This window comes from Seriola aureovittata, chromosome 13 (assembly GCF_021018895.1).
Source record: "Seriola aureovittata isolate HTS-2021-v1 ecotype China chromosome 13, ASM2101889v1, whole genome shotgun sequence".
In the NCBI taxonomy this organism is placed as follows: domain Eukaryota; kingdom Metazoa; phylum Chordata; class Actinopteri; order Carangiformes; family Carangidae; genus Seriola; species Seriola aureovittata.
The window spans coordinates 4275979-4301483 of record NC_079376.1 but is presented as its reverse complement, the minus strand read 5'-3'; the positions used below and the strand labels follow the sequence as shown (position 1 = coordinate 4301483).

General features: G+C 39.4%; 2 protein-coding genes across 6 annotated transcripts; one reads left to right on the top strand and one right to left on the bottom strand.

Moving 5' to 3' along the window:
• Positions 1–1575: 1575 nt before the first annotated feature.
• cdca4 (cell division cycle associated 4) lies at positions 1576–15318 on the bottom strand. 5 transcript variants are annotated; one of them, XM_056393214.1, is made up of 3 exons: positions 15184–15318; positions 4566–4703; positions 1576–4212 (listed from the first exon to the last, which is right to left on the bottom strand). In XM_056393214.1, exon 3 carries the CDS (start codon positions 4201–4203, stop codon positions 3283–3285), a length of 921 nt encoding a protein of 306 aa, XP_056249189.1. In that variant the 5' UTR covers positions 4204–4212; positions 4566–4703; positions 15184–15318; the 3' UTR covers positions 1576–3282. The 5 variants fall into 5 exon arrangements, with proteins under 5 accessions (XP_056249189.1, XP_056249187.1, XP_056249190.1 ...); XM_056393212.1 differs by lacking the exon at positions 15184–15318 and adding an exon at positions 8383–8941; XM_056393215.1 differs by lacking the exon at positions 15184–15318 and adding an exon at positions 7865–8154.
• Positions 15319–19410: 4092 nt separating this feature from the next.
• On the top strand, positions 19411–25448 carry LOC130179789 (activator of 90 kDa heat shock protein ATPase homolog 1-like). Its single transcript, XM_056392839.1, has 9 exons — positions 19411–19629; positions 21279–21469; positions 21796–21878; positions 21976–22093; positions 22913–23004; positions 23144–23272; positions 23421–23522; positions 23684–23735; positions 24381–25448. Exons 1-9 carry the CDS (start codon positions 19550–19552, stop codon positions 24551–24553), a joined length of 1020 nt encoding a protein of 339 aa, XP_056248814.1. The 5' UTR covers positions 19411–19549; the 3' UTR covers positions 24554–25448.
• Positions 25449–25505: the final 57 nt, after the last annotated feature.

Genomic DNA, 25505 nt, shown 5'->3' with positions numbered 1-25505 from the left:
TTACATAACAACAAAGGTAACTCTACTCGGGAAACACAAACACTCTCCGTTACTGCAGCGATGAGAGACACTAAACACCTCCAGGATTTACCCGATTGTTCTGAGGACAAGTTTTTGCATGTACTACAGCAGGTCCTGCGTGCTTCACAACTGTCTGTCACATCTCTACCTGTCCAACACTTAGTTTGGAAATTGTCAAGTCGTGAAAGCTGAGATTGAACGCTAAGCTGTATTTATTGTTAGATCAGATGTTTCCTGATCAATGCAATAGTTTTGTTTAAAATATTTGATGTAAAACAAGTATAAACACTGTTAAAGGAGACTATGTAGGCATGTTTTTGTTAATTCAAAGGGTATCCAGTTTAAGTGAGTTATCAAATAATCATTTACATATTGAACAGACACACAACTGTTGTATTCGCAGATAAACTAAAAATGGCCTTCAACAATGTCTAGACATACAACTGCCCAATTACCCTTATCATCATGTTAAAGGATAAGGGAAGTAAAATTCTGTAATTTTTCTAACGTCAACATATATCTAGAAAAGACCAAACACCAATAATGAATTGATCCTACACGTACTGTGTATCCAGAGCTTCAGATATCTTGATCCTCTGTGCTACAGAGCTCCACTATTTCCAAAAACTATTACAAACCCATCAATGAGTCACACTGTTGCTCTGGGTGATGTGGTCCTTCGTTATGATAAACATGGGCACTGTAGTTTATTTGCAATACAACGTCCTGCAGATGGAAATACTTGTGAGTATATTGCACAGCAGTGCACGCTATATTCCTGTTCGAGTAACATTTACTAAAAACTACAGTTTCCAATTTGTTTTTTAACCATTTAAAAAAAGCTGAGTAAAGAATATTTTTGTGGCGCCTTCTTTAAAGATTTGTCTTCTATAGAAATGAATGGGCCGGGGTGCTACAGAGAGGATTGAGGAGAATTCACATATTGTTGGTTTTGGTCTTTTCATAGGTTATTGCTGAACCAAAAGAAATATATACTTCTTTCAGCTCATGCAACTCTAAAGGTCACTACCTTAAGATTTGCAGTAAACAGCAATAAAATATAAAAAGCAAGATTTACCACCTTGCTGTTTTAAGGCTCCGCAAACCAGTCAAGTTTTAGGAAATATGGTCAAAATCTATCTTTCTGTTCTTGAGTTATAGCATTGAATAATGGCAAGCGGTGTTTTTGCAGAACGTTATGATGTCACAATGAAGCTGACCTTTGACCTTTTAGATATAAAAGGTCATATCACTTCATCATTTTAATCCTATTAGACATTTGTCTTGAATTGTGTCATGATTAGTGTATGAGTTAATGAGTTATGGCCAAAAATGTGTTTTGTAAGCTCACAGTGGCCTTGACCTTTGACCACCAAAAGCTAATCAACTCATCCTCGAGTCAAAGTTAATGCTTTTACCAAATTTGAATAGATTTCCTCGAGGCTCCGTCCACAGCTGTCGCCCACACGGAGACATAGAAACCACAAGATCCATTACAGAAAAGGAGACTGTTTATGCCTATAAACTCAAATAAGTAATTCAAACCACACAATCAATAGTTGCACCTTTTATTATAAAAAATATTTACAAAGATGCTACAATGTTTTTTCCTTAATATAAAAAAATGCATACATTTTACAACGGTAATTAGTCTTTGAAGTTCTAGCTCCCATTCAGACCAGAGTGACATCCTTCAGGAGTGTTGCGGTAAGGTATCAAGCGTGTCGTAATACTGTATTTTAGTCAATACATTTTGTTTGCCTGAGTTAATTTCTTCATCATGATGATAAGGAACAATTTTGAAAAATGCATTTGATTTTCCACATCTTTAGGAGAAAGGCAACTGTTTGCATAAAGGAATTAAAGGACATTTGAGTCATATACAATCATTTTGAAACACGTATGACAGAGCTGCATAGTGATTTGAATAGTAACCCGGTTGTTATCATTATTATTACTAATAATAATAAAAAATGTGAGGAATAAATAGGTACTGCATTCAAAACGGAGGGCAAAATTTGGATAAATATAATTTCATCAGGCCAATGAAGTCAATATGGCATGTCTGTACCTAGATATAATAAATACAATAAATAAAAACAACAATAAATTAGATGGGTTAACACAAAGAATTCTTCATTTGTAGTTATAACAAATGAGAGAAAGAAATATGGCTTCTTGATGCAGTTATCACCCCGGGGTTTCTCCAAATGCTTCAGGAAAAAAGCTGCTATTATTATTGTTATTAGATCTGTAAAGAAGAAGGGCAGGAAACTTACTTAGAAAATTTGTCCACTGGCTCCTGTAAACTTACCAGAAACAGACAAATCTTAACCAGCGTTTGGTTGGTGGCTGGCAGTAATTTCCCTGCCCTGTGTAAAGCTTTAGAGAAAATGAAAGAACAGCGCCTATAAAGTGTGACGATGCCAGACTTGACACCTGTTACAGTCGACTTGTTATACCAAACCATGGGAAGACACTGTCTCGAGTCTGGCTACATTAAAATTTTAAAAATCGCTTGGGAGAGAAAAAAATAATAATAATATCAAATGATACTTGCAAAAATCCCCCAGCTGTATAATGCAAAAAATATATTTCTATATACACATACGTACATATACATATATTCCATTCATAATTGCTCAAATCTTTAGGAAAATATGCATTGATTCATAGATTTGGATTTACAATTTGTTCTGGTTTCTGATGCATGTAGTGTGAAGAATTGTTCCTCAGTCCATGTAACAATAAATAGAAATGGACAAAATGGCAGAGAGTACGACCAGGAGGAGCTAGTATGACAGAATGAATGACAGACGTAAACATGGAAAGTACGTAAATAAGAATGCATCATGGTATAGGTAATTATCTTTGCCTTCTCACAGATATTGTCGAGTTTTGGGATTTCATCAACAAAGTAGGAAACTAACTGCTTTGCCCACAGGCCTGGAAGGCTTGTGAATCCCCAAATTTATTGATTTTACCCTCAATACTTCAACTGCCAATTACATTTTCTGAATAAAAGATGAAGGTCCCAACTACAGCTGCCGACTTGCCTAAGTGGTTGTTAGAGGAGACTAACTACATCTCTAACAGCCAATCCCAAAATCTACTTGGCTTTGCTGTTAATTTCCCAAATTGTCCCAAAACCTTCAACAATTTCCATGTGTAACAATACCACATACAGAACATGCACGTGTACTGTGCATAGTCTGGAAAGAGTCTGTGGGATCAGTACAGGCCAGAGGAATGTTCTGAGTTTCAGGATCCCACTATGATCTCCATGATGTGGTCCAGTTCGTTCAGGTCTGACCTGCAGCTCGAGCTGGAGCTCAGGGCCGTCGGCCCGTGAGAAGAAAGGCTCTCCAGCAGATCATAAGGCCCCATCTTGGGGGCGCTCTGCATGCCTGTCAGCACTGTATCGAGGTCATAGTAGGACGGGTCCACGTCTGAAAACAGTTCCTCGAGCGCAGGGTCAGGGGGCGGCGCTGGGTGCTTGATCTCAAAAGTCCCAAAAACCTGCTCCCCTGTTCTGGAGTCTGCGCTCAGGTGGTCCCGGTCTCCCTCCTCTCCCTCCGACACACACTCTTCACTGTCCTCCTCATCATCCTCCTCGCACTCACCGTCTTCCTCTTCCTCCTCCCAGCAGGGCCCCATGCCAAAGGGTCCAGCCAGGTAAGAGGCAGAGGACAGCTGGGGGGAGACGGGCGACAAGGTGGACATGGTAACCTCTGTCTCAACGTCTCCCTCCATCACCACCTCCTCCGAGTGGTAACCTTCTTCCAGCCCAACCACTGAGAATGGTTTGGGGCTCTGCCCGGCCTGAGCCGCTGCGTCCGTCTGCCGGCACAGCACCTCGGTGGCCACCAGGCGGTCGGCGGGACACTGGGCAGCTGCCAGGGCCTGGGTCATTATCTGCCAGGTGCCGTCCTGGGTCATCTCCTCCTGGATCTGCCGCACCGTGTTAGCGATTAGCACCGAGCGGCACAGGTTGGGCTCCACCAGCATGTGGCAGAGCTGCAGCTTGATCAGCGACATGTCAAGCAGTGACTGCCGCTGCAGGCTGTAAGAGGACGACAGCGTCCGAGCCGCCACAGATGATCCCGCCTGGCCCTGGTCGCCGCTGGAGACCGGCTCCTCCCCGGAGTCTGAGAACTTGCGTTTGGTGCCCTTCGGGAACATGTTGTCTCTCTGTGATGATGGTGAGGAGACAAAAACACAGTCAGACACCCGACGGCAAAACACTTGTGGGCATCAACAAATGTATCACACTGACAAACACACAAAATGCCTACTGTTCTGAATTTCACTAGCTAGGGTCGTAGTGAAAACAATAAGTGCCATGTAATTAATAATGTATATGTGTGACGTAATGAGGCTATGTGGTGTAATATGTGTGTGTGGACATGAGGGAGCTAGCGCTACAATCTGCTGCACAGCAGCTGTGATTTTATAAATAAACTCTACAGGCTTAAACTCTTTGTGAATTACAGTAAACAGTAAATTGTTTGTTGTAGTTGTTTTTTTCTTAAAGTTTGCTATACCTTTCCTGTTGAGAGGCACAGGCAATAGCAATGCAGCTTGGTCCCGGCTGCAACGCTTCAAGTACTTTTGTACGAGCGACAAGCAGCTTTTGTTCAGCACCATTTCTGCCCATTTTAGGCCAGTCTGAGGCAAGACTCCTGCTGGGCGGAACAACCACACTTTTAACAGACCACTGAGCCACCGAAAATAGCATGGTTACCAACTAAATGCGGACGCTGCATCAAAGTAAGCACAGACTAGAGAGACCTTTGTCAGAAAACAAAAACAGCACTCAAGTTACATGATCAGTGCACTTATATTCTTTCCCACTGCCACCTGTGATCAAGAAAATCAAAAAGATATCCTAATCAATAAGGTGCTTTTAAGGGGTAAAAGTGATAAGAATATGAAAATAAGAGCATTCACAATATTCACAACACAGTATACCACCATGAACCACTAATATTTACAAGGGATATCAGGTTTCCGGGTCTACACACGCCACGCTTAAAAAACTAGTTGAACAAGATTTTCACTTTCTCTTCACTGAGGAGGGGAAGAAAAGTAGAGTCACTTCCTTATCACACACCACTTCGAATACACAGATGACTTACAGGAACAAAACAACACTCCTGCTAACATTAAAGGCCCTCTGACTGTCCAAAATGAATGAGATGCAAGTAAAGAGGAGACTGAGCTCTGAACAGCAGCCTGTGGCATTTAATTTTCCATCAGACAGAAAAATAGTGCGCAGTGTCCGGCTGTGTCTCCTCTGTGTAAAACCTGTGGGCAGGGCATTTGGGTGAAAGATTTCACTTGCTTCAAATTTCTATTTGTGATACAGTTTCTAAAAAAACAATCACAAAAAGTTAAACCAAGGGTACAATGAAAATAATATTCATACAGGTTGGACTCCAAAGCACAGCAATAGGGTTTACAAAATAAAAACAACAGCAAAGAGTTGTTAACAATTTTACACAAACTGCCCCCTATTTTGAGGAAACTAAAATGAAACTAAATGCACTAGACACTGCAGTTATTGTCAAATATCATCTGCAAAACAACAAGGCACAAATTGTTTATCAGGCAAAACTAAGGCCCTATAATCTGTTTAAATTATATAGCATTTTACAATAAACACATTGTTCACTCAGGGATGTAATGCAAGATTTTAAAGCCAGAAACTGTGATGACAAAACACCACATACTTTAACATTTAATCAACATGTAATCAAATGCTAAATCAAAAAATTAGTGACTTCTAACTAAGTAGGACTGATTATACACTATTTTTCACACTTCAATAGAGGGACTTACTGTGCTTCTTTTCACACTTAAAACCAAACATAAAATGAGAAAGAAAGACTCAATTACACCTGCTGTCTTCACCTGACTGATCAGATGAGTGAACTAAACCAGCACCACATTTTAAGAGGTTACAATCCATACCAAAACAAAGAAGTTTATCTAATGGACACTGAACGGCTTGGGAGTCTGGAGGTCTTTGAATCCTCGCTTGCATTGAGTAACATTTCCTGACAGTGGACAGAATAGGAAAAAAGTCATTTATGAAGGTGCCCGGAGATCTAAAATACAAAGAGTGAGAAAACAGTTATGGACATATGTCGTCTTCTGACATATGTTGTCCCCTGTTAAATAAGAGACACTAGAGAGCACTATCTCCCTAAAGGAAAAACAACGTGTCAAAATTCAAATAGAAAATGAGATACAACCAGGAAGACCTACAACCTGAGAGAAAGCACACTGCACAGAGAAGAGAAAACAGTTTGGGACATGAGAATTTTTTTACAGGTATATTGATAAATATGTTTTTTGAACACTCTATAGTTTAGCATTTTGGCGCTAAATCTCAAGGATTTTAGCTGAATTAAGTGATTGTAAATTCCATAAATCTACAGAGTTATGATCAATATTTGTTTTATTTTCCTTATTGTAAAACAGCAGACCATGTTCAGACTGGAAATGGCTTATAGCTTGATCACTGTGATCAGGCACCTGTGGCAGACTAATGTTACATCCTACAACAGTGTCTAGTGTGTTTCTCACATCCTGTAGGTCTATCAGACACTCTATATCTACTTTCTATTACTAACCAAAATCTCAGATACTGACAGTGCTACATTATTTTCTTAATTAATGCTCTTGAGTGTATTTATCTAGGGCTGAAACAATTAGTCGATTGACCCAAAAAAAAATTTTTTTCAGCTTTGATTACTGATTAATAGTTTCACCGTTTTTTCAAGCAAAAATAGTGAAAGAAATGTCAAACATGATCCAGTTCCGGCCTCTCAAATGAACGTATTTGTCTTGTCTTGTATTTTTATCTCTGAGTGATATCATTGAAAACTTCCTATCTTTGAGTATTGGTAGTTGGTCAGACAAAGTAAGACCTCTGACTGATTTGTTGACATTTAATAAACTTAAAAATATTCAAAATAATAATCACCAGGTCAATCAATAATGAAAATTGTTGTTTCAGTCCTATATTTTCCAGTGAATTGACAACCATTTCCAGCAGGTTCCCAAAACCATGACTGATGTACACAATAATATGAACACCTTTTAAGAGAAAATATCAAAAAACACATCACAATAACACGAACAAATATACATTAAAAACCTACAATTCAAAGGAGAACTAAAACATCTTTAAAATGTTTTATACATTAGAAACTTCAATGTGTGTGGTTATGGTGCTAATCTATGCACCCAGCTAAATATAAATACATCCAATTTTTAATGCCTATCTTGTCTGCTTTAGATAGTTAATTGTAGTGATTGAGCTCTATATCATTTCCAGCACAATTAAACCATAGAACAACGTTCATTTAAACCCTATAAAGTCTCGTTATGCTCTTAACAGTAAATTTAGTCACGAGATTTAACGAGAAAATGCTGACATATATGGTGTTCAAAAACTTGTCTAGCAGATATCAGGAAATGAGTAATCAAGCGCACATAAAATGAATCTGGTTGAACAGCACTTCAGTCAGATACTACTCTTACACAATGATATATAAGTGTATATGTCAGATAGAGGTGCTAAATACAGAGTTTGGTTTTAAAAAATATCATTACTAAACCGAGTACTTGTCTTGTTCAATGCTAGGAGCCAGAAGCCAAACAAAATGCAGCCTCGCTTTACGTCAATGGCTCCTAGCATGGCCCATCCCCCACTGCACACTGAAAGCCCAGCACTTCCAAAGCTCGCCGTACTAAATTAATAATTAAACTTACAAACACGGCAGCATTAATATTCACATTTTCCCATCAACAACATACTGTAAGCACTACCGACCGGCAAATTAAAGCCGGAGGAGCCGGCTGTGGAGCACGGCTCCGAGCTGCTGGCCGTGACTGCCGCATGCTTTGTCTTTTCAGCATCAGAGCTACCGAGCGACAATGAGGCCATTTTGCGCTAGTAGCTAACAGCTAGCCGGCTAGCTATGCTACGGAGCTGACTTACGAGCTGCCGCTGGCTAACTGGGCTAAAGATGTTCAGTGAAACGGAAAAACGATGCCTCCGTGGGGCAACAAAACGCTTGGCATTCGTTTCACTTTGGCCTTCTTTGGCAATTTCCTCTTACTCCCCCCCCCCCCCCCACCATCACCAAAAAAAAAAAGAATGCTAGCAAGCTAATTAGCCAAAAAGCGCCCACCCACCACCACCCATCCTCCGCGGTCCTTCCTCCTTTTCTAGCCAAAAACAAGAGTTTTTCGCCGCGGCTCGGCTGTTAAGTTCCCAAAAACAACAAACCGCCGCCCGGGTGCCTGGTTAAAACGACTATCACCGGGCGGTTGGGTAGCCGTACTCACCTCGTGTTTGTGTTATTTTATTCCCGTCTCGCTCATAGGATCGACGGCAGGGAAAGCGGAGATCAGGTTCAGATGAGATCATTCATGCCACGGCTTCAAAAACTGAACTACCTCTGTCCTGCTGCTGCTGCGGAGCGGACGGCAGGAGGGAAGGAAGGGAGGGGGGAGGGGAGCCGACAAAAGCCAGCCATATGCCTGGGATTCCTCTCTAATGATTTCTCCCTGCTTTTCTCTCCTACTAATGCTTTAATGTGGCAAACAAGTGAAAGCCTTTGGTTTGCGTCAAGAACAAGAATTAAAAAAAAACAAAAGTGATTTGGTTAACCGATCTGCACATCACATTTACATCTACTTCCACTATTATCAGAAAATAAACAAAAAAATAAGCGGTGGAGGAATTATTTATCTTTAAAAGCGGTGGTAGAAAAAATACAAAGGTCCTAAATGTAAATAAAAAGTAGTAGTAGAGGCGTGGAAATACTCAAGTAAAGTACAAATACCTCAAAATTGCACAAGTGTAGTATTAGAATAAATGTATTTAGGTAGTTTCTGTCAATGAGTTTAAGTAGATATACCTAGTTGTGGAAAGTAACTAAGTACAATTACTCAAGTACTGACTTAAGCACAATTTTGAGATATTTGTACTACATTTCACACCGAAGTATTTGACCTTTACTCCATTACATTTATATAACAGTTAAAGGTACACGTACCTTTCCACATCAGGATTTTAAAAAAATATATATATATTATGTTAAGCTCATATGTTATGATGCATTATTGAAGATTAAACCACTGGTTTCAAACCCGTTTGGTAAAGTAGTAATACTACTGTGTAGAAATACTCAGTTACAAGTAAAAGTCCTGCATTCAAAATTTTACTTCAGTAAAAGTACAAATGTATTAGCATCAAAATATACTTAAAGTACTAAAAGTAAGAATACTCATAATGGCCCATTTCAGAATAATTCATATTCAGCCTGTTATATTTAGATGTAGGTATCATCTCATGTTGCAGCAGGTAAATAACAAAAGCCCTATGAAACTCAATACATCTACACCAAAAATCTACATCCTTAAAGTGAACAAAAACCTCTGACAGTTTTAAACATTACAAACTTTATTGTGAATGGTTATTGTGCTGTACTATGCAGCCATTATTGATACTGCTGCTAATATAGCTTTTTAACAGATATATTTAAACCAACATATTCCTGTTATGTTCTCATTTAAGAGCCTTCACAGTAAATTTAGTTGACACTGTTTTAACAAGATTTAAGAAGAAAATTCTGACATCCTGTATGAAGTGTTCAAAAATGACTCTCTAGCAGACATCAGGAAATTGCATCAGGTAAAGGCGGGGCCAGTTTTAGCTACTTCATGTACTGCTGGGTAGTTTAACCTATAATGGAACATCATAATACATTATAAAAGTACTTCTAATATGTTAGTTGCTGCCACTGAGTAACAATACCCAGAAGAGGGAAGTAACTACAGTGACTCAGGTACTGTACTTAAGCACAATTTTAAGATAATTGTATTTTCACACATTAGGACCTTTCATTAAAAGACCATTATGATAAGCTTATAAGATATGTGTTATGAAATATTAAACCAAACCCTTTTTTTTCTCCAAACCTATGTTGTTTGTGGCCCCATGTCACATTTCAGATTTCTATGCCTTGTTAACAGTTGCACTGAGGAGAGATTTCCCCTCTAAACTTCTCAGATGGTTTCATTTAAAAAACTGTCTGAGACCCAAAGAGATGAAATTTCCCACTTTCACCAATAAAAATCAAACATAAGAGAAACTTTGACCAGGGGAAAGAGGGAGAGGACATTTTTATGTGGCTTTGGACAAAAGCATCTGCTTCATAGTGTACAGCCTTATTTAGATCTTGAATTAACATGTGGATAAACTATACATTTTGGAGATAGTCTATCCAGATAAGGTGGATACGCAGGAAAAGTACACAGGTTTTTACGATCCGAATGTGGGTCAGAGCTACAAGATCACATCTGGGGTAGAGCTGAGTTCACATCATGTTCAGATCTCAGCCATCGTCAGCAGGTGTGAGTGTGGTTCACGCAGTTTGTTTTCATTCATGAAACCACAATTACAAACAGCCAAAATCCCCAATGTAACAAGTCACATGTTTGACTGAGGGCTTTTGCTCTTACTCTCATAAAACACAGAGAAAACAAACTTTCCAATAGAGGGAAATTATTTCAATAATCAAATCCTCTATAACAAGTTTGTTTGTTTAGTTGCTTATGTCTTTCTTACCTTAAATGTTTTTGGTAATAATTTGTATCAACAACAAACTCAATCATCTGATTTGAAGGTGTCAATAACAGATGTTGTACAGATTGAGATTTATGCAGTGAGTTATGGACTTTCCCTAATCCTTGATGCAATTGATATATACCGATTACAAATTGCAAAAGAAAAATGAGAAAACACCAAGTGTAACTGCAAGTGGATGTTATTAATGCATCTTGATGAAATTATGTTTTTAATGCCAGATGTTAATGGGGTCTTAAAATGATGTGTTCTCCTTTATAGTTGGGTTTAAAATCTTCAAAACTGCAGTTTGAATAACAATTCAAAATACACTGTTTATCTCTTACTGAATTTTCCCTTTAGAGAGTCACTTCCTTATTACACACCACTTCAAATACACAGATGACTTACAGGAACAAAACAACACTCCTGCTAACATTAAAGGCCCTCTGACTGTCCAAAATGAATGAGATGCAAGTAAAGAGGAGACTGAGCTCTGAACAGCAGCCTGTGGCATTTAATTTTCCATCAGACAGAAAAATAGTGCGCAGTGTCCGGCTGTGTCTCCTCTGTGTAAAACCTGTGGGCAGGGCATTTGGGTGAAAGATTTCACTTGCTTCAAATTTCTATTTGTGATACAGTTTCTAAAAAAACAATCACAAAAAGTTAAACCAAGGGTACAATGAAAATAATATTCATACAGGTTGGACTCCAAAGCACAGCAATAGGGTTTACAAAATAAAAACAACAGCAAAGAGTTGTTAACAATTTTACACAAACTGCCCCCTATTTTGAGGAAACTAAAATGAAACTAAATGCACTAGACACTGCAGTTATTGTCAAATATCATCTGCAAAACAACAAGGCACAAATTGTTTATCAGGCAAAACTAAGGCCCTATAATCTGTTTAAATTATATAGCATTTTACAATAAACACATTGTTCACTCAGGGATGTAATGCAAGATTTTAAAGCCAGAAACTGTGATGACAAAACACCACATACTTTAACATTTAATCAACATGTAATCAAATGCTAAATCAAAAAATTAGTGACCTCTAACTAAGTAGGACTGATTATACACTATTTTTCACACTTCAATAGAGGGACTTACTGTGCTTCTTTTCACACTTAAAACCAAACATAAAATGAGAAAGAAAGACTCAATTACACCTGCTGTCTTCACCTGACTGATCAGATGAGTGAACTAAACCAGCACCACATTTTAAGAGGTTACAATCCATACCAAAACAAAGAAGTTTATCTAATGGACACTGAACGGCTTGGGAGTCTGGAGGTCTTTGAATCCTCGCTTGCATTGAGTAACATTTCCTGACAGTGGACAGAATAGGAAAAAAGTCATTTATGAAGGTGCCCGGAGATCTAAAATACAAAGAGTGAGAAAACAGTTATGGACATATGTCGTCTTCTGACATATGTTGTCCCCTGTTAAATAAGAGACACTAGAGAGCACTATCTCCCTAAAGGAAAAACAACGTGTCAAAATTCAAATAGAAAATGAGATACAACCAGGAAGACCTACAACCTGAGAGAAAGCACACTGCACAGAGAAGAGAAAACAGTTTGGGACATGAGAATTTTTTTACAGGTATATTGATAAATATGTTTTTTGAACACTCTATAGTTTAGCATTTTGGCGCTAAATCTCAAGGATTTGACTTGGATCGAGTTAATTGTAAATGCCATAAATCTACAGTTATGATACATATGTTTTATTTATTTTATTTATTGTAAAAAAGCAGACCATGTTCAGACTGGAAATGGCTTATAGCTTGATCACTGTGATCAGGCACCTGTGGCAGACTAATGTTACATCCTACAACAGTGTCTAGTGTGTTTCTCACATCCTGTAGGTCTATCAGACACTCTAGTTCTCAGACCTACAGGATGTGAAAGGACATTACTAACCAAAATCTCATACACTTAAAGTGCTACATTATTTTCTTAATTAATGCTTTTGAATGTATTATTCTAGGGCCGAAACAATTAGTTGATTGACTTGGGGATCTCCTCCCAGACCTGGATCAGGGCATCAGTGAGCTCCTGGACAGTCTGTGGCAGTACTTGGCAGCGTCGGATGCACTGATACATAACGTCCCATAGGTGCTCAATTAGATTTAAGGTCAGGGGAACGTGAGGGCCAGTCAATGGCATTAATGCCTTCATCATCCGGGAACTGCCTACACACTCTGGCCACATGAGGCCGGGCAATGTCCTGCACCAGGAGGAACCCAGGGCCCACTGCACCAGCGTCAGGTCTGACAATCGCTCTGAGGATTTCATCCCGGTACCTAACAGCCATCAGGGGACCGTTGGCTATGACATGGAGGTCTGTGTGACCCTCTAAGGATATGCCTCCCCAGACCATCACTGACCCACCACCAAACCGGTCATGCTGGATGATGTTACAGGCAGCACAACGTTCACCGCACCGTCTGCCGACTCTTTCACGCCTGTTATATGTGCTCAGTGTGAACCTGCTCTCATCTGTGAAGAGAACAAGAGAACGGGGCACCAATGGTGGACCTGCCAATTCTGGTATTCTCTGGCGAATGCCAGTCGAGCTGCACAGTACTGGGCTGTGAGCACAGGTCCCACTAGAGGACTTCGGGCCTTCATGCCCCCCTCATGGAATCTGTTTCTGACAGTTTGGTCAGAAACATGCACACCAGTAGCCTGCTGGAGGTCACGTTGTTGGGCTTTGGCAGTGCTCCTCCCGTTCCTCCTCACACAAAGGAGCAGGTAACGGTCCTGCTGCTGGGTTGATGCCCTTGTACGGCCCTGTCCAGCTCTCCTCATGTAACAGCCGGTCTCCTGGTATCGCCTCCATGCTCTTGAGACTGTGCTGGGAGACATAGCAAACTTTCCTGCAACCACACGTATGGATGTGCCATCCTGGAGGAGCTGGACTATCTGTGCAACCTGATTGGGCTGCAGGTACCGCCTCATGCCACCAGTAGTGACAAGGACACTAGCAAAACACAAAACTAGAGAGGAATCAGTCAGGAAGGATTAGGAGAGAGCAATTGCCTGTGGTCCTGTTCAGACCTGGTATTAACATCCGTTTCTGGTGATACAATCACAGGTGGACAGCTATGAGTTCAGGTGTGAAGGCATCCAAGACGCATTGAGGAGCATTTGAGATCCGATCACTCAGACCACATTCAGAGGTGGTCTGGGCCGCATGTGTCCGCATTCTTTTAGCAGTGTGGACGCAAATGCGTCCTGGGCCACACTGAAGGACCGCCTACTCCAGTGACGTCCTCTGCCTCAGTCTAATTAGTCCCGCCACAGTTTCACAATGAACAGAAAATATTCTATTATTTCAAATGGATCAAACTTTATCGCTTTTATTTGCTCAACCTCACACACACACACACACACACACACACACACACACACCGGACCCGTCTGTCGATTGGCTAAAAACAACAACTCATACCTGTTTATTTGCATATAAAGCGGGGGGGGGGGGGGGGGTGAGAAATCTAATCACAAGTGGTCAATCGAGATTCACGTGGAGACGCATTTTAAAGCCAGGTATGAACTGACGAACTTAGAGCTGACCACTTGTGATCGGGTCATTGAAGACGCATGTTAATACCAGGTCTGGACAGGGCCTGTGGCCACCGCATGCAAAACCATTCCCTTTTTGGGGGGTTGCCTTGCTTCTGCCTCTCCATTGCACCTGTTGTCACTTGTGCTTCCTTAATGGACAGATTGATATCCCTGAAGTTTAACTGACTTGGTGTTATACTGTGATGATTTTTTTTTTGAGCAGTGTAAATACGGACTAATTTTAAGACCCATGTTGTCTGCTTTAGATGCTTAATTGTAGTGATTGAGCTCGAGATCATTTCCAGTACAATTAAACCATACGCACAACTTTCATTTTAAACTTCACACAGTCGTGTTTTGCTCTTATGTCACGAGATTTAATGAGAAAATGCTGACATATATGGTGTTCAAAAACTATAACAAGTGCACAGAAAATGAATCTGGTCGAACGGCACTTAAGTCAAATACTACTATTACACAATAATATATAACCGTATATGTCAGATAGAGGTGCTAAATACAGAGTTTGGTATAAAACATTATTATTAAACCGAGCACTTGTGTTGTTCTATGCTAGGAGCCAGAACTAGCATCAATGGCTCCCATCGTGGCCCAACCGCCACTGCACGCTGAAAGCCCAGCACCTCCAAAGCTGGCCGTACTAAATTAATAATTCAACTTAAAAGACACGAGAGTATTAATATTCACATTTCCCCCCGTCAACAACATACTGTAACCACGATCGGCAAATCGGAGCCGGCTGTGGAGAGCGCCTACCCACCCACCCACCACAATCCTCCGCGGTCCTTCCTCCTTTTTCTAGCCAGAAACAAGAGTTTTCGCCGCGGCTCGGCCGTTAAGTTCCCACTAACAACAAACCGCCGTCCCGGGTGCCCGGTTAAAACGACACCACCGGGCGGTTGGGTAGCAGTACTCACCCCGTGTCTGTGTTATTTGATTCGAGTCTCAGTCATAGGATCGACGGCAGGGAAAGCGGAGATAAAGTTCAGATGAGATTATTCATGCCACGGCTTCAAAAACCTGAACTACCTCTGTCCTGCTGCTGCTGCGGAGCGGACGGCGGGAAGGAAGGAAGGAAGGGAGGGAGGGAGGGAGGAAGGGAGGGGAGGGGAGGGGAGGGGAGGGGGGAGGGGAGCCGACAAAGCAGCCATATGCCTGGGATTCCTCTCTAATGATTTCGCCCTGCTTTTCTCTCCTAATAATGCTTTAACGATCATGTTCAGACATGGTATTAATATGCGTCTTCAATGACCCGATCACAAGTGGTCAGTTTTAAGTTGGTCAGTGCACACCTGGCTTTAAAAAAATGTGTCTCCACGTGCATCTCGATTGACCACTTGTGATCGGATTTCACCCCCCCCCCCCCCCCCCCCCCGCTTTATATGCAAATAAACTGGTATACGTTGTGGTTTAACGAGCGGGGCAAGGAGGGGTTTAAATGAAAGCGCCGCATACAGATCTTACAGAGAAATAAATAAAGTTTAATAATAAAATATTATGAGTTCGTTATGAAACTGTGGCGGGACTAATTAGACTGAGGCAGATGACGTCACTGGAGTAGGCGGTCCTTCAGTGTGGCCCAGGACGCATTTGCGTCAAAGAATGCGGAAACATGCGGCCCAGACCACCTCTGAATGTGGTCTGAGTGATTGGGTCTCAAATGCTCCTCAGTGCGTCTTGGATGCCTTCACACCTGAACTTATATAGCTCCACCTGTGGTCGGATCACCACCGGATGTTAATACCAGGTCTGAACAGGACCAATGTGGCAAACAAGTTAGAGCCTGTGGTTGGCATCAAAAACAAGAATTTAAAAAATAAAAGTGATTTTGGCTAAGAACTCTTTACATCTACTACCACTCTTATAAGAAATTAAAGAAGAAAATAAGTGGTGGAGAAATGATTTATCCTTAAAAGTGGTGGTAGAAAAAACACAAAGGTCTTAAAGTAGTAGAAGTGTGAAGAAGCTAGAATAAATGTATTTAGGTAGTTTCTGTCATTGAATAAAAGTAGAAATACCTAGTGGTGGAAAGTAACTAAGTACCATTACTCAAGTACTATACTTTACTACTACTATACACAATTTTGAGATAATTGTACTACATTTCATACTTTTTGCTCCATTACATTTATGTAACAGATATAGGTACAAGTACCTTTGCACATTAGGATTTTTAAATAAAAAGATATTATCTTTTTTCCAAATCTACTGTATGTGGCTTGTGACCCCTTGTCACAGTACAGATTTCTATGCCTTGATAACATTTCCAGTGAAGAGAGATTTCCCCTCTAAACTTCTCAGATGGTTTCATTTGAAATAGTCTCACCAAAAAAAATCAAGATGAGAGAAACTTTGACCACATTTGTGTGGCTTTGGACAAAAGCATCTGCTTCATAGTGTACAGCCTTATTTAGATCTTGAATTAACATGTGGATAAACTATACATTTTGGAGATAGTCTAACCAGATAAGGTGGATACGCAGGAAAAGTACACAGGTTTTTACGATCCAAATGTAGGTCAGAGCTACAAGATCACATCTGGGGTAGAGCTGAGTTCACATCATGTTCAGATCTCAGCCATCGTCAGCAGGTGTGAGTGTGGTTCACGCAGTTTGTTTTCATTCATGAAACCACAATTACAAACAGCCAAAATCCCCAATGTAACAAGTCACATGTTTGACTGAGGGCTTTTGCTCTTACTCTCATAAAACACAGAGAAAACAAACTTTCCAATAGAGGGAAATTATTTCAATAATCAAATCCTCTATAACAAGTTTGTTTGTTTTCTTGCTTTTGTCTTCCTTATCTTTAAGGTTTTTGGTAATAATTTGTATCAGTAACAAGGTGAATCATCTGATTTTAAGGTGTCAATAACAGATAAATGTACAGATGGAGATTTATTCAGTGAGTTGTGGGACCTCCCTATAGTTCATACAATCAATATATATACTGATTACATATTGCAGAAAATCAGAAACCACTAATCGTAAATGCAAGTGGATGTTATTTATGCATCTTAATTGAAATTATGTTTTTAATGCCAGATGTTAATGGGGTCTTAAAATGATGTGTTCTCCTTTATAGTTGGGTTTGTAAGCTTCTAAATTGCAGTTTGAATAACGATCTAAAATACAGTTTATCTCTTACTGAATTTTCCCTTTTTAAAACTTAATCACTGCCATCAACCACCTTCAGAGTCTTTTCAGTTGTCTGTTTTTCTCTCTCTAGTCGACCACACATGCCACCCTTTGAATCTGACAGGGGTAATTATCAGTAATTATCAGTGCTGGTGATGCTTATTACCAGTGCCATGGAGGTTTTTGTTTTTTTGTTTTTTGCTCTTTGTAATTAGTTTAATCTGCCTTCCTATTAATGATGTCTTTCAGAAACCTTGTAAAAATGTGTTGGAGGACTGGGTTTCAGACAAAAAAAACAGCTGATTAGATTTCTTCAGTGATCTGGAATCTCACAGGTGCAATAATTATGCTTGACACCAGGCCTGGGGGGTGCGGAGGTGTTGTTGAGGGTCAAACAATTCATTTCAGAAATTTTAAGTGATAGGAATGATGTCAAACAAGTCTTTTCTCATACACAAGCCTCCTGCACAGCAGTATAGTATAGTGTTGAGTGACAAGGGGAATAGGATTTTTGAAACAGCACAGTTCCCTCCCTGCTACTGTGTAATATGTAAATTCTGCTTACTGGAGGAATGTGTTTACTGTGAGCTCTGTAAAAGTTTAGGACATGCCATTATAAGGGTAACTAACAGTTATTTTTCTACCAGTTATGTTCATGTCACTGCAGTAACACTTTCTTTTATCTGTATGGCCCCACTACAATAAATGTGTCATTACCTCTGCTCTCTGCTCTCATATACACGCAGCACGTACAGCGTCAGGTTACAGGACGTTTTCACATTAGTTGTACGACCTGTTCAAACTGAACTTGGAAAAACTGGTTTAAGGCACGATACTCTTTACAAGCTGAATGAGCTGTGAGAGACTTTGAAACAAATCAGTAAGAAAACAACAAACAAAGCATCAGTCAATCAGAAAACTAAAAGAAATAATTGTACGTATTCAAAGTTTTCATTCGTCTTCTCTTAATGTAGTGTTACAGGATTCTTATAGCCTTGGTATCAGTGTTGTGTCACGTGAAAAGCTGTTTGCGAATATTGTTTTTAGGTCCTTCCATGTGTTTGGTTGGTGCTTTCCAATGAGAAATACAGATGACTTTTGTTTAGTGTGTCCCAGCTGAATCCTATTGCTCAGACCCTCTTCTCTCCTTTTTCCCCGAGTTGACCTTCCCACTCCTACTTCATGCTGGATCATCAATTTCTGACCTAATAGTTCCCTATAAAGATTGTAATGTTTCATGTTTACATCTTCAAGAGGTGTTTGAGACCAGCAAGAGTCTCTATATGGTCAGTTGTTCTCCTTGCTACCTTAACTTTCAACTCTGGAACATTTAATGTATTTGTTTTATTATCAGATTTTTTTTTTTTGTTCTATCAGTAAATATACACTCAATTTGCAGTTTATTAGGAACACCTAGGTAAAGCTAATGTAGTCTAATACAGTATTCCTGCAATAAATCTCCCTTCATCAAGGTTATAATGTTCAGTTTTTATTAAAACTGTTTAGAGAGTTGTTGATCCAACTGTATGGTCATTTTGGAGGATGTAGTTTATGCTGCCATTGAACTGTACTGCATTATACAGAGACATGTTTCTGTTATTTACCCTGGGGTGGACAAAATGCTTGAAACACCTGTTAGTGTACATACTGTCTGTACCGCTGAGAATAGTGTGAATAATAGTGAATAATACTTCAAACTGAGTGAATTTTTGTTTTAAATCTATTTCTGGTTGAGCAGGAAACCATGAACAGCCAGTAGAAAAACGAAAAAAGGTTTAATTAATACTTGATTTCTAAATCATTACTTTTATCCAAAAATAAAAACACGAAACTCTCCATTTTAGTTTCATACTTCATACAAAAATATGTTAGTAACGTTTGCAGATTTGCCAGAAATCTTCGACGCGGAACTATTCTTCCGAATAGGAAACGGAGGGGAGACATTTTAACCCTCCTTCCACAAAGGTTCCGTTTCCAGCATTTTCTGTGCACGGCGACTTAACGCGGGAGCACCGCTACAGAGAGCCAGCACCAGCCAGAGGCTTCTAGAAACAACGTGCACCGGGACAGTCACCGGCAAACACACTCGCTCTCCGCACGAAACGTTACACAGTATAACTTTTTTTATTATCATTTAGCTGGCTAAATGGCGAAGTGGGGAGAAGGGGACCCTCGCTGGATTGTAGAGGAGAGAGCCGATGCGACTAATGTCAACAATTGGCACTGGTGAGATGTGATGAAAGGACACCGACTGCTAGTTAGCCTGCTAATGCTAACACTACACACTCAGCTCATATTACTATCAAACTGCAGCTGTTATTTTTGGATTTCTTTCCTCTGTGCTAGTGGGTTAGTGTTACCAGCTTCTCCGCAGGCAGCAGTGATGGTTATATGTTGAGTATTATTGAAGTAAAGTGTCACATTTGTGGTAATTAGCCGAGCTAACCTTATGATCGGTTTTAAGTTAGCTTCGCTTGCAGCTAGCTACTGTAGCTTCAAATTCGCGTATGGAGGTTGTTAGCCATTAGTAGGGATTGCACAACATCCTGGCCAACTCTGTCTTTAAAAAAACGTGTATTTTGCCATTTTAACAAGTTAAATAGACCAATATTGTGGTTAGTAGGTTTTCAGCCACTGTTGTTACACCTGATTAAAACACGTGAGGTAGCCCCATTTACAACGTGACTGTAGATTTTATCACATAGTTTGCAGCTCCCTGAAAATGAAGGATCAGATTTTGGTGTTTTTACAGCTGTTTCTATCTTTCAGCAAACACACAAATTGCTATAAACGTTGGCATAAATATTCAGGTTGCACATACTCCATACTGAACTGTAGATTGAGGTAGATTGCAGTGTTGCAGCTAGAACAGTGGGGTAGGTACATAACAACAACAATGCAAATCAAGTCTTCCAAAGCACTGATTTCAGTTTACTCAAGGTCTTTTAAAGGTATTAAAGTCTTATATTTCACTTGTGAATGTGTTAGGTGATAGTGTCAGTTATTAAATGTGTCTGTATGTTGTTGTAGTTTACTGTAAAGTCTCCAGTACCATTGTTTCAGTCTTCAGAAATTCATTTGTAGACCTTAAATAGACAATTTGTTCGTCCCTCCATCCATTTCCTGCTGTATATCCAGGTCCAGGTCGTGTTTAATGATTAATTAATGATATGATTACGAATTCTTATATACAGCAGGGTAGGAGAGACAAAAACATAATAGAAATATGAATCATCATTTGTGCATCTGTTAAAAACTTCTTAGCCTTTTTATTGATACTTTTCATACTTCAGCTGGTATGACTGTGAAACAGGAACTAAATTGCACTTCTTCAAAAGTCTTAAGTTTAAAGTGGTCAAGTCTGCAGAAAATCTGCTGTAAAGAAATATATTAGTTCATGTGAAAGATTCAAAGGCACTTTAAATGGTATTGTGTCATCAGTAAATTCCTGACAGGCAAAATTGTTCTTCCTTTGCCTTTATATCATGTGAGTCCTACTGTGTGCAGTTCAGAAAAAGTTTAGGCCACCAAGGAGTTAAAACAAATGAATTTCCCTTGCAGGACTTTATCTGTGCCATCAATAGCTGTTCAGAAACGACTACCAGCTATAAACAAGATCAATGTAACTGTTATAAATAAGACTGATTCCATACCATAATGAAAATGCCACCAGCAGCATAAAAATGAATATCACTGCTGATTAAATCACACACACTTATGCTTCTAAGTAAATATGTATTGTAATGAATACATTAATGTGAATAATAGATTTTAGAATTGATTTTACTATTGAGCCCTTTTTACAAGCAACTTGCTGTTAAACTAAAAGCTACTTAGCCTCAACTTATGAGTTTTTTTTTTCTTTTTCTTTTCAGGACTGAACGAGATGCAACAAACTGGTCCTCAGACAAATTAAAATCATTGCTCCTCGGGTTGAGCGTGGAGAACGAAGAAGGGGCGTGTGAGGTGACCGAAGTCAGCAAGCTGGAGGGAGAGGCCTCGATTAACAACCGCAAAGGGAAACTTATTTTCTTCTATGAATGGAACCTGAAAGCTGCTTGGACTGGTGAGTAGAAAACTGAGGTTACTGTTTGTGCTGTTTTAGGGGGAAGTTTGGTTTAAATTATATTAATAAAAATGATGATTTGCCTGTTAACAATGGCAGTGACTCTTGTTGCGCAGATGTTGTGCCGCTGCTGATTGAATACAGAGGAAACAAACCAGAAACTAACCTCATTACCTGTGTTTATGTTTTTATAATACATGCCTACATTCTTACTTAGGACAACAAGGACAGAACATGGCTAAAAATGCGTCACTGGCTAATACAGGAGAGAAAATAAAGAAACATGTTTGAATCTTTGCTGACACGTATTCCCTTTGTTTTACCAGGAAAGTCAAAATCAGGAGTGAATTATAAAGGAACACTTGAAGTTCCGAACCTGTCTGATGAAAACGACATGGAGGATCTTGATGTGAGTTTCTCCACATACCTGCACTTGTGTAGTGGTTTTAACCGAGTGGGTGGTGTAGGAACAGAGCGGTGATGCCTGTCCTGTGATGTTTGTCTAGATTTCTGTTTCGTTGAACAAAGACGAACCCGAAACGCCGCTGACCAACCTGATGAAAACGAAAGGAGCCGAGAAGGTGCGTGAAGCCCTGGGAAGCTACGTCGAGTTCTTAAAAACAGGTGAGTGAAACCAGAATCAGAAATTTAAATCTAATTAAAGACTCCATGTCTCACATTAGATTTAAAGTACAATCAGACAAAGACGACCAGGGTCAAAACAAACACCTAAATTCAAGCCTGTGCAGCATTTTTCATGAGTTACAGAGGGATGTGTGGACGCTTCAACACATTTCAGGATAAAAAAACAAAAGAAATGCCAAATATAAATTGGCCAAATGTGAACATTTTCATTTCAAACAAAAACAACTGTTCTTTGGAAGATGTTAAAACAATTTCTTATGAACTGAAGATGTTAACATAGTGTATTATGAACTGACACTGTAACATGAAAATGAATAATAGGACAGAAAGTGTCACCTGTGTGATTTAGATGCTGTTGAGAATTAAACGCATTTTATTTTCTACTGCCCTTTTTAATTTTATGATCTTTGAGTTAAACTTTTCTTGAGCACGTCTTGGCAGCTCAGTCTGTCTGATGTGTCAGAGGAACGTAGAGCACGGTCCATATTTACACATGAGACTTTTTACATCGCTCAGTTTTTGTTAAATGCTTATCATCAACATATGAGAGCTTTGTATGTTAATTTGTTCAGTGTATATCTGATGTATTTGCACATGTAAATGTAACACGTATTGTCTTCCTTTGTTGTCTCTTGTCTCTGAAGGTCACATAACAGTGTTTTCTAAGCCTAATCTATTTTCTGATATAGTTTTGTAATTAAATTATTGAACTGTTAAAATTCTGAGAGTTGAGGAGTAATGAAGATAAAATTGCTCTGAAGCTCAAGTTTTTTTTTCCCCCTTTTCTTTTTGCTGCAGAGTTCACGCAGGGAATGATCCTGCCCACAGCCAACGGTGTGGCCAAGCCGCAGTCCACATCACAGTCCAAAGCCAAGCTGGATAAAACTCAGGTTTGTGCTGACACGCAAGAACTTCAGCCGTCAGACGAAGCTCTTGTCCCTAAATAATTTACTGTAAAAGAAAAATTTTTCTTGCAGCAGTGCAGCAGATCTTTGCTCACCAGACTTTTGTTCATATCGCATCGAACAGATTTCCTCCTCAGGCAGCACCACTGCTCCAGTCAACACCGGCGTCAAGATCCCCACCTGTAAATTCAGCATTAGAGAAACGTTCCTCACCTCACCAGCTGATCTCTACAGGGTGTTCCTCAACCAGGAGGTCAGCCTCACCTGTTAATCCTCAGTGTTTGACCTGATGCAGCTCAGAGAACATCTACTAACTTTTAAGTTTTCAAGTACTTTAACAGAGATTTGATGTGACTCGATGTCAGCTGTGTGACTGAAGCGTTTGTCTCGTCCGTGTGCAGATGGTCCAGGCGTTCACACATGCTCCAGCCACAGTGGACGGAGAGAGGGGCGGAAAGTTTCGTCTGTTAGAAGGAAATGTTTTCGGTGAATTTACGGAGCTGGTGAGACGAACTTTCACCCTTTTTAAACCGGAAAATAATATTAAATATATAATATGTGAACGTCGACACTGTAGTGTGACAGATTATTTAGTTATGAAGGTTTTTATTCATATTGGTTATTCTCTATTCTGAATGTAAACAAAATCATCTTTCGCCACCAGATACCTGATGAGAAAATAGTTATGAAGTGGAGGTATAACAACTGGCCCTGCGGTATGTTCATTTCCTGCTTTTGTATTTAAGATTAATTATCTCATGACATGTTGACTTTTTTTATTCAAACTGGATTCATCTCATCTTAAGTGACAATCACTGAAACAACAAATTAAAACTTTTAATACAATATTGATTATTTGCCCAATTAAATTAACCAGTAAAAATACTAAACATTTGCAGGTTATTTGCTTTAATCCTCTTTTATATTCCTAATACGTTTTGAATATTTTGAGTTTTTAGATGTTTGGTTAGACAGAGTGTATTATTTAAAGACATCAGTTGATCTAATTTAAGAAAAACATTGATCATTATTCTGACATTTTATATGATTGAAGATTAATGAGAAAGAATATTCTTTGTCTCAATCCTGTCCATCAGGCAACATAACCCTGCAAATTACTGGACAGAAAATAAGAAATAGACTATTCTAAAATAATTACAATTAATTAGAAATAACAAAATGTAGAATTAATTGATTTAAAAACTGAAATGAAAAACGTTTCCTGCCTCAGTGCTGGGTCTTAATAAAGTCTTTTGTTGGGTACTTTACATTCACTATAAGCTTTTCTAATGAAGTTTACATGAAATTTGCTGCACAGCCTCAGACACTGACGGTAACGTGAACGTTCCTCTGCTCCACAGAGCATTACGCAACCATCACCATGACCTTCTTGGACCGGAGCAGCGAGACGGAGCTGAAGGTGGAGTGTCGAGGCGTCCCGGAGAGCGAGGAGGAGCGGACGAAAGAGGGCTGGAAGAGATACTACTTCGAAGCTATTAAACAGACTTTTGGCTACGGAGCGCGACTCTTCTGAAGACGGCGTGCTGTAGTACTGTTTCTCTTTTTCTGTTTTTTGGATTTTTAAAACTTCTTGTCCTTCGATCTCTCTGGAACGAGAAGTCCCATTTGTAAACTCATAGCACGAGTTAACGAAAGAGAAGAAAATAGGTGAGGCCAGCCTGTCACCTGTCTGTGTACGTGTAAATGTTTTAATTTCTCAACATATTTAAATCTAGTTTCTCCCCGTCAGTATTTGGGTCAGTTTTTAAACGCAGCGTAAATGGACTGTGCCTCTGGGACTCTGGATGAAAAATACATTGAATAAAGCAAAGGAGAATTTATTGAACCACTAATGCAAATTGGCCTTTACTTCTATAAATATGTAATTATTGCAAGAGTTAAAAATAAATGTTTGTTTTCTTTTATTTGAAAAAATATTCTGTTGCTTTGAAAATTGAATGTTTATTTTTTACTTTATTTACTCTTTTCAAGTGTAATTGTAGTGACGATGCTTTCAGCCGAGATGCATGTTCCATTTCAAACTTTCAGAGGGAGGAATCACCACTGGACTTGAACCTTACACGTGTTAAAGCTAAGCAGTACTGTACGTTCAGTTGTTTCAATGAGACTTGATTTCATGCACATTATGAGCCCAGCGTCCGTCTGGGGGATCAGCTCAGCTCGGACCTTCAGCGGGAGCGTTAAGGCAAATGTTTCAGTGTTGGAAACATGAAAACAGTTTCAATCTCTTATGCAGGTAACTAGCATAGCAACTAAAGAGAGATGTTTTGCTATATTTGGCTTCAAACTGTAAATTTCAAGTTAAAAAAAAAAAGCTTTTAGAACAAAATGCATCTATTTATTCCTCATTTCATCCCCTCACAATGTAAAAAGATTAGTTTCTTGGAATAAACCAATCCCTATCTGTATGCTCTCGATTTGTTTTTATTTATGTGAGCACATCTTTCAACCTCATTAAATTTTTC

Excerpts from the sequence above, each read along its gene's own strand:
- cdca4 (XM_056393214.1), bottom strand. The coding sequence starts at position 4,203 with ATGTTCCCGAAGGGCACCAAACGCAAGTTCTCAGACTCCGGGGAGGAG.
- LOC130179789 (XM_056392839.1), top strand. The coding sequence starts at position 19,550 with ATGGCGAAGTGGGGAGAAGGGGACCCTCGCTGGATTGTAGAGGAGAGA. Across the intron at positions 21,470-21,795 it reads CCTGAAAGCTGCTTGGACTG|GAAAGTCAAAATCAGGAGTG; the intron begins GTGAGTAGAAAA and ends TTGTTTTACCAG. Across the intron at positions 23,005-23,143 it reads CCAAGCTGGATAAAACTCAG|ATTTCCTCCTCAGGCAGCAC; the intron begins GTTTGTGCTGAC and ends CGCATCGAACAG.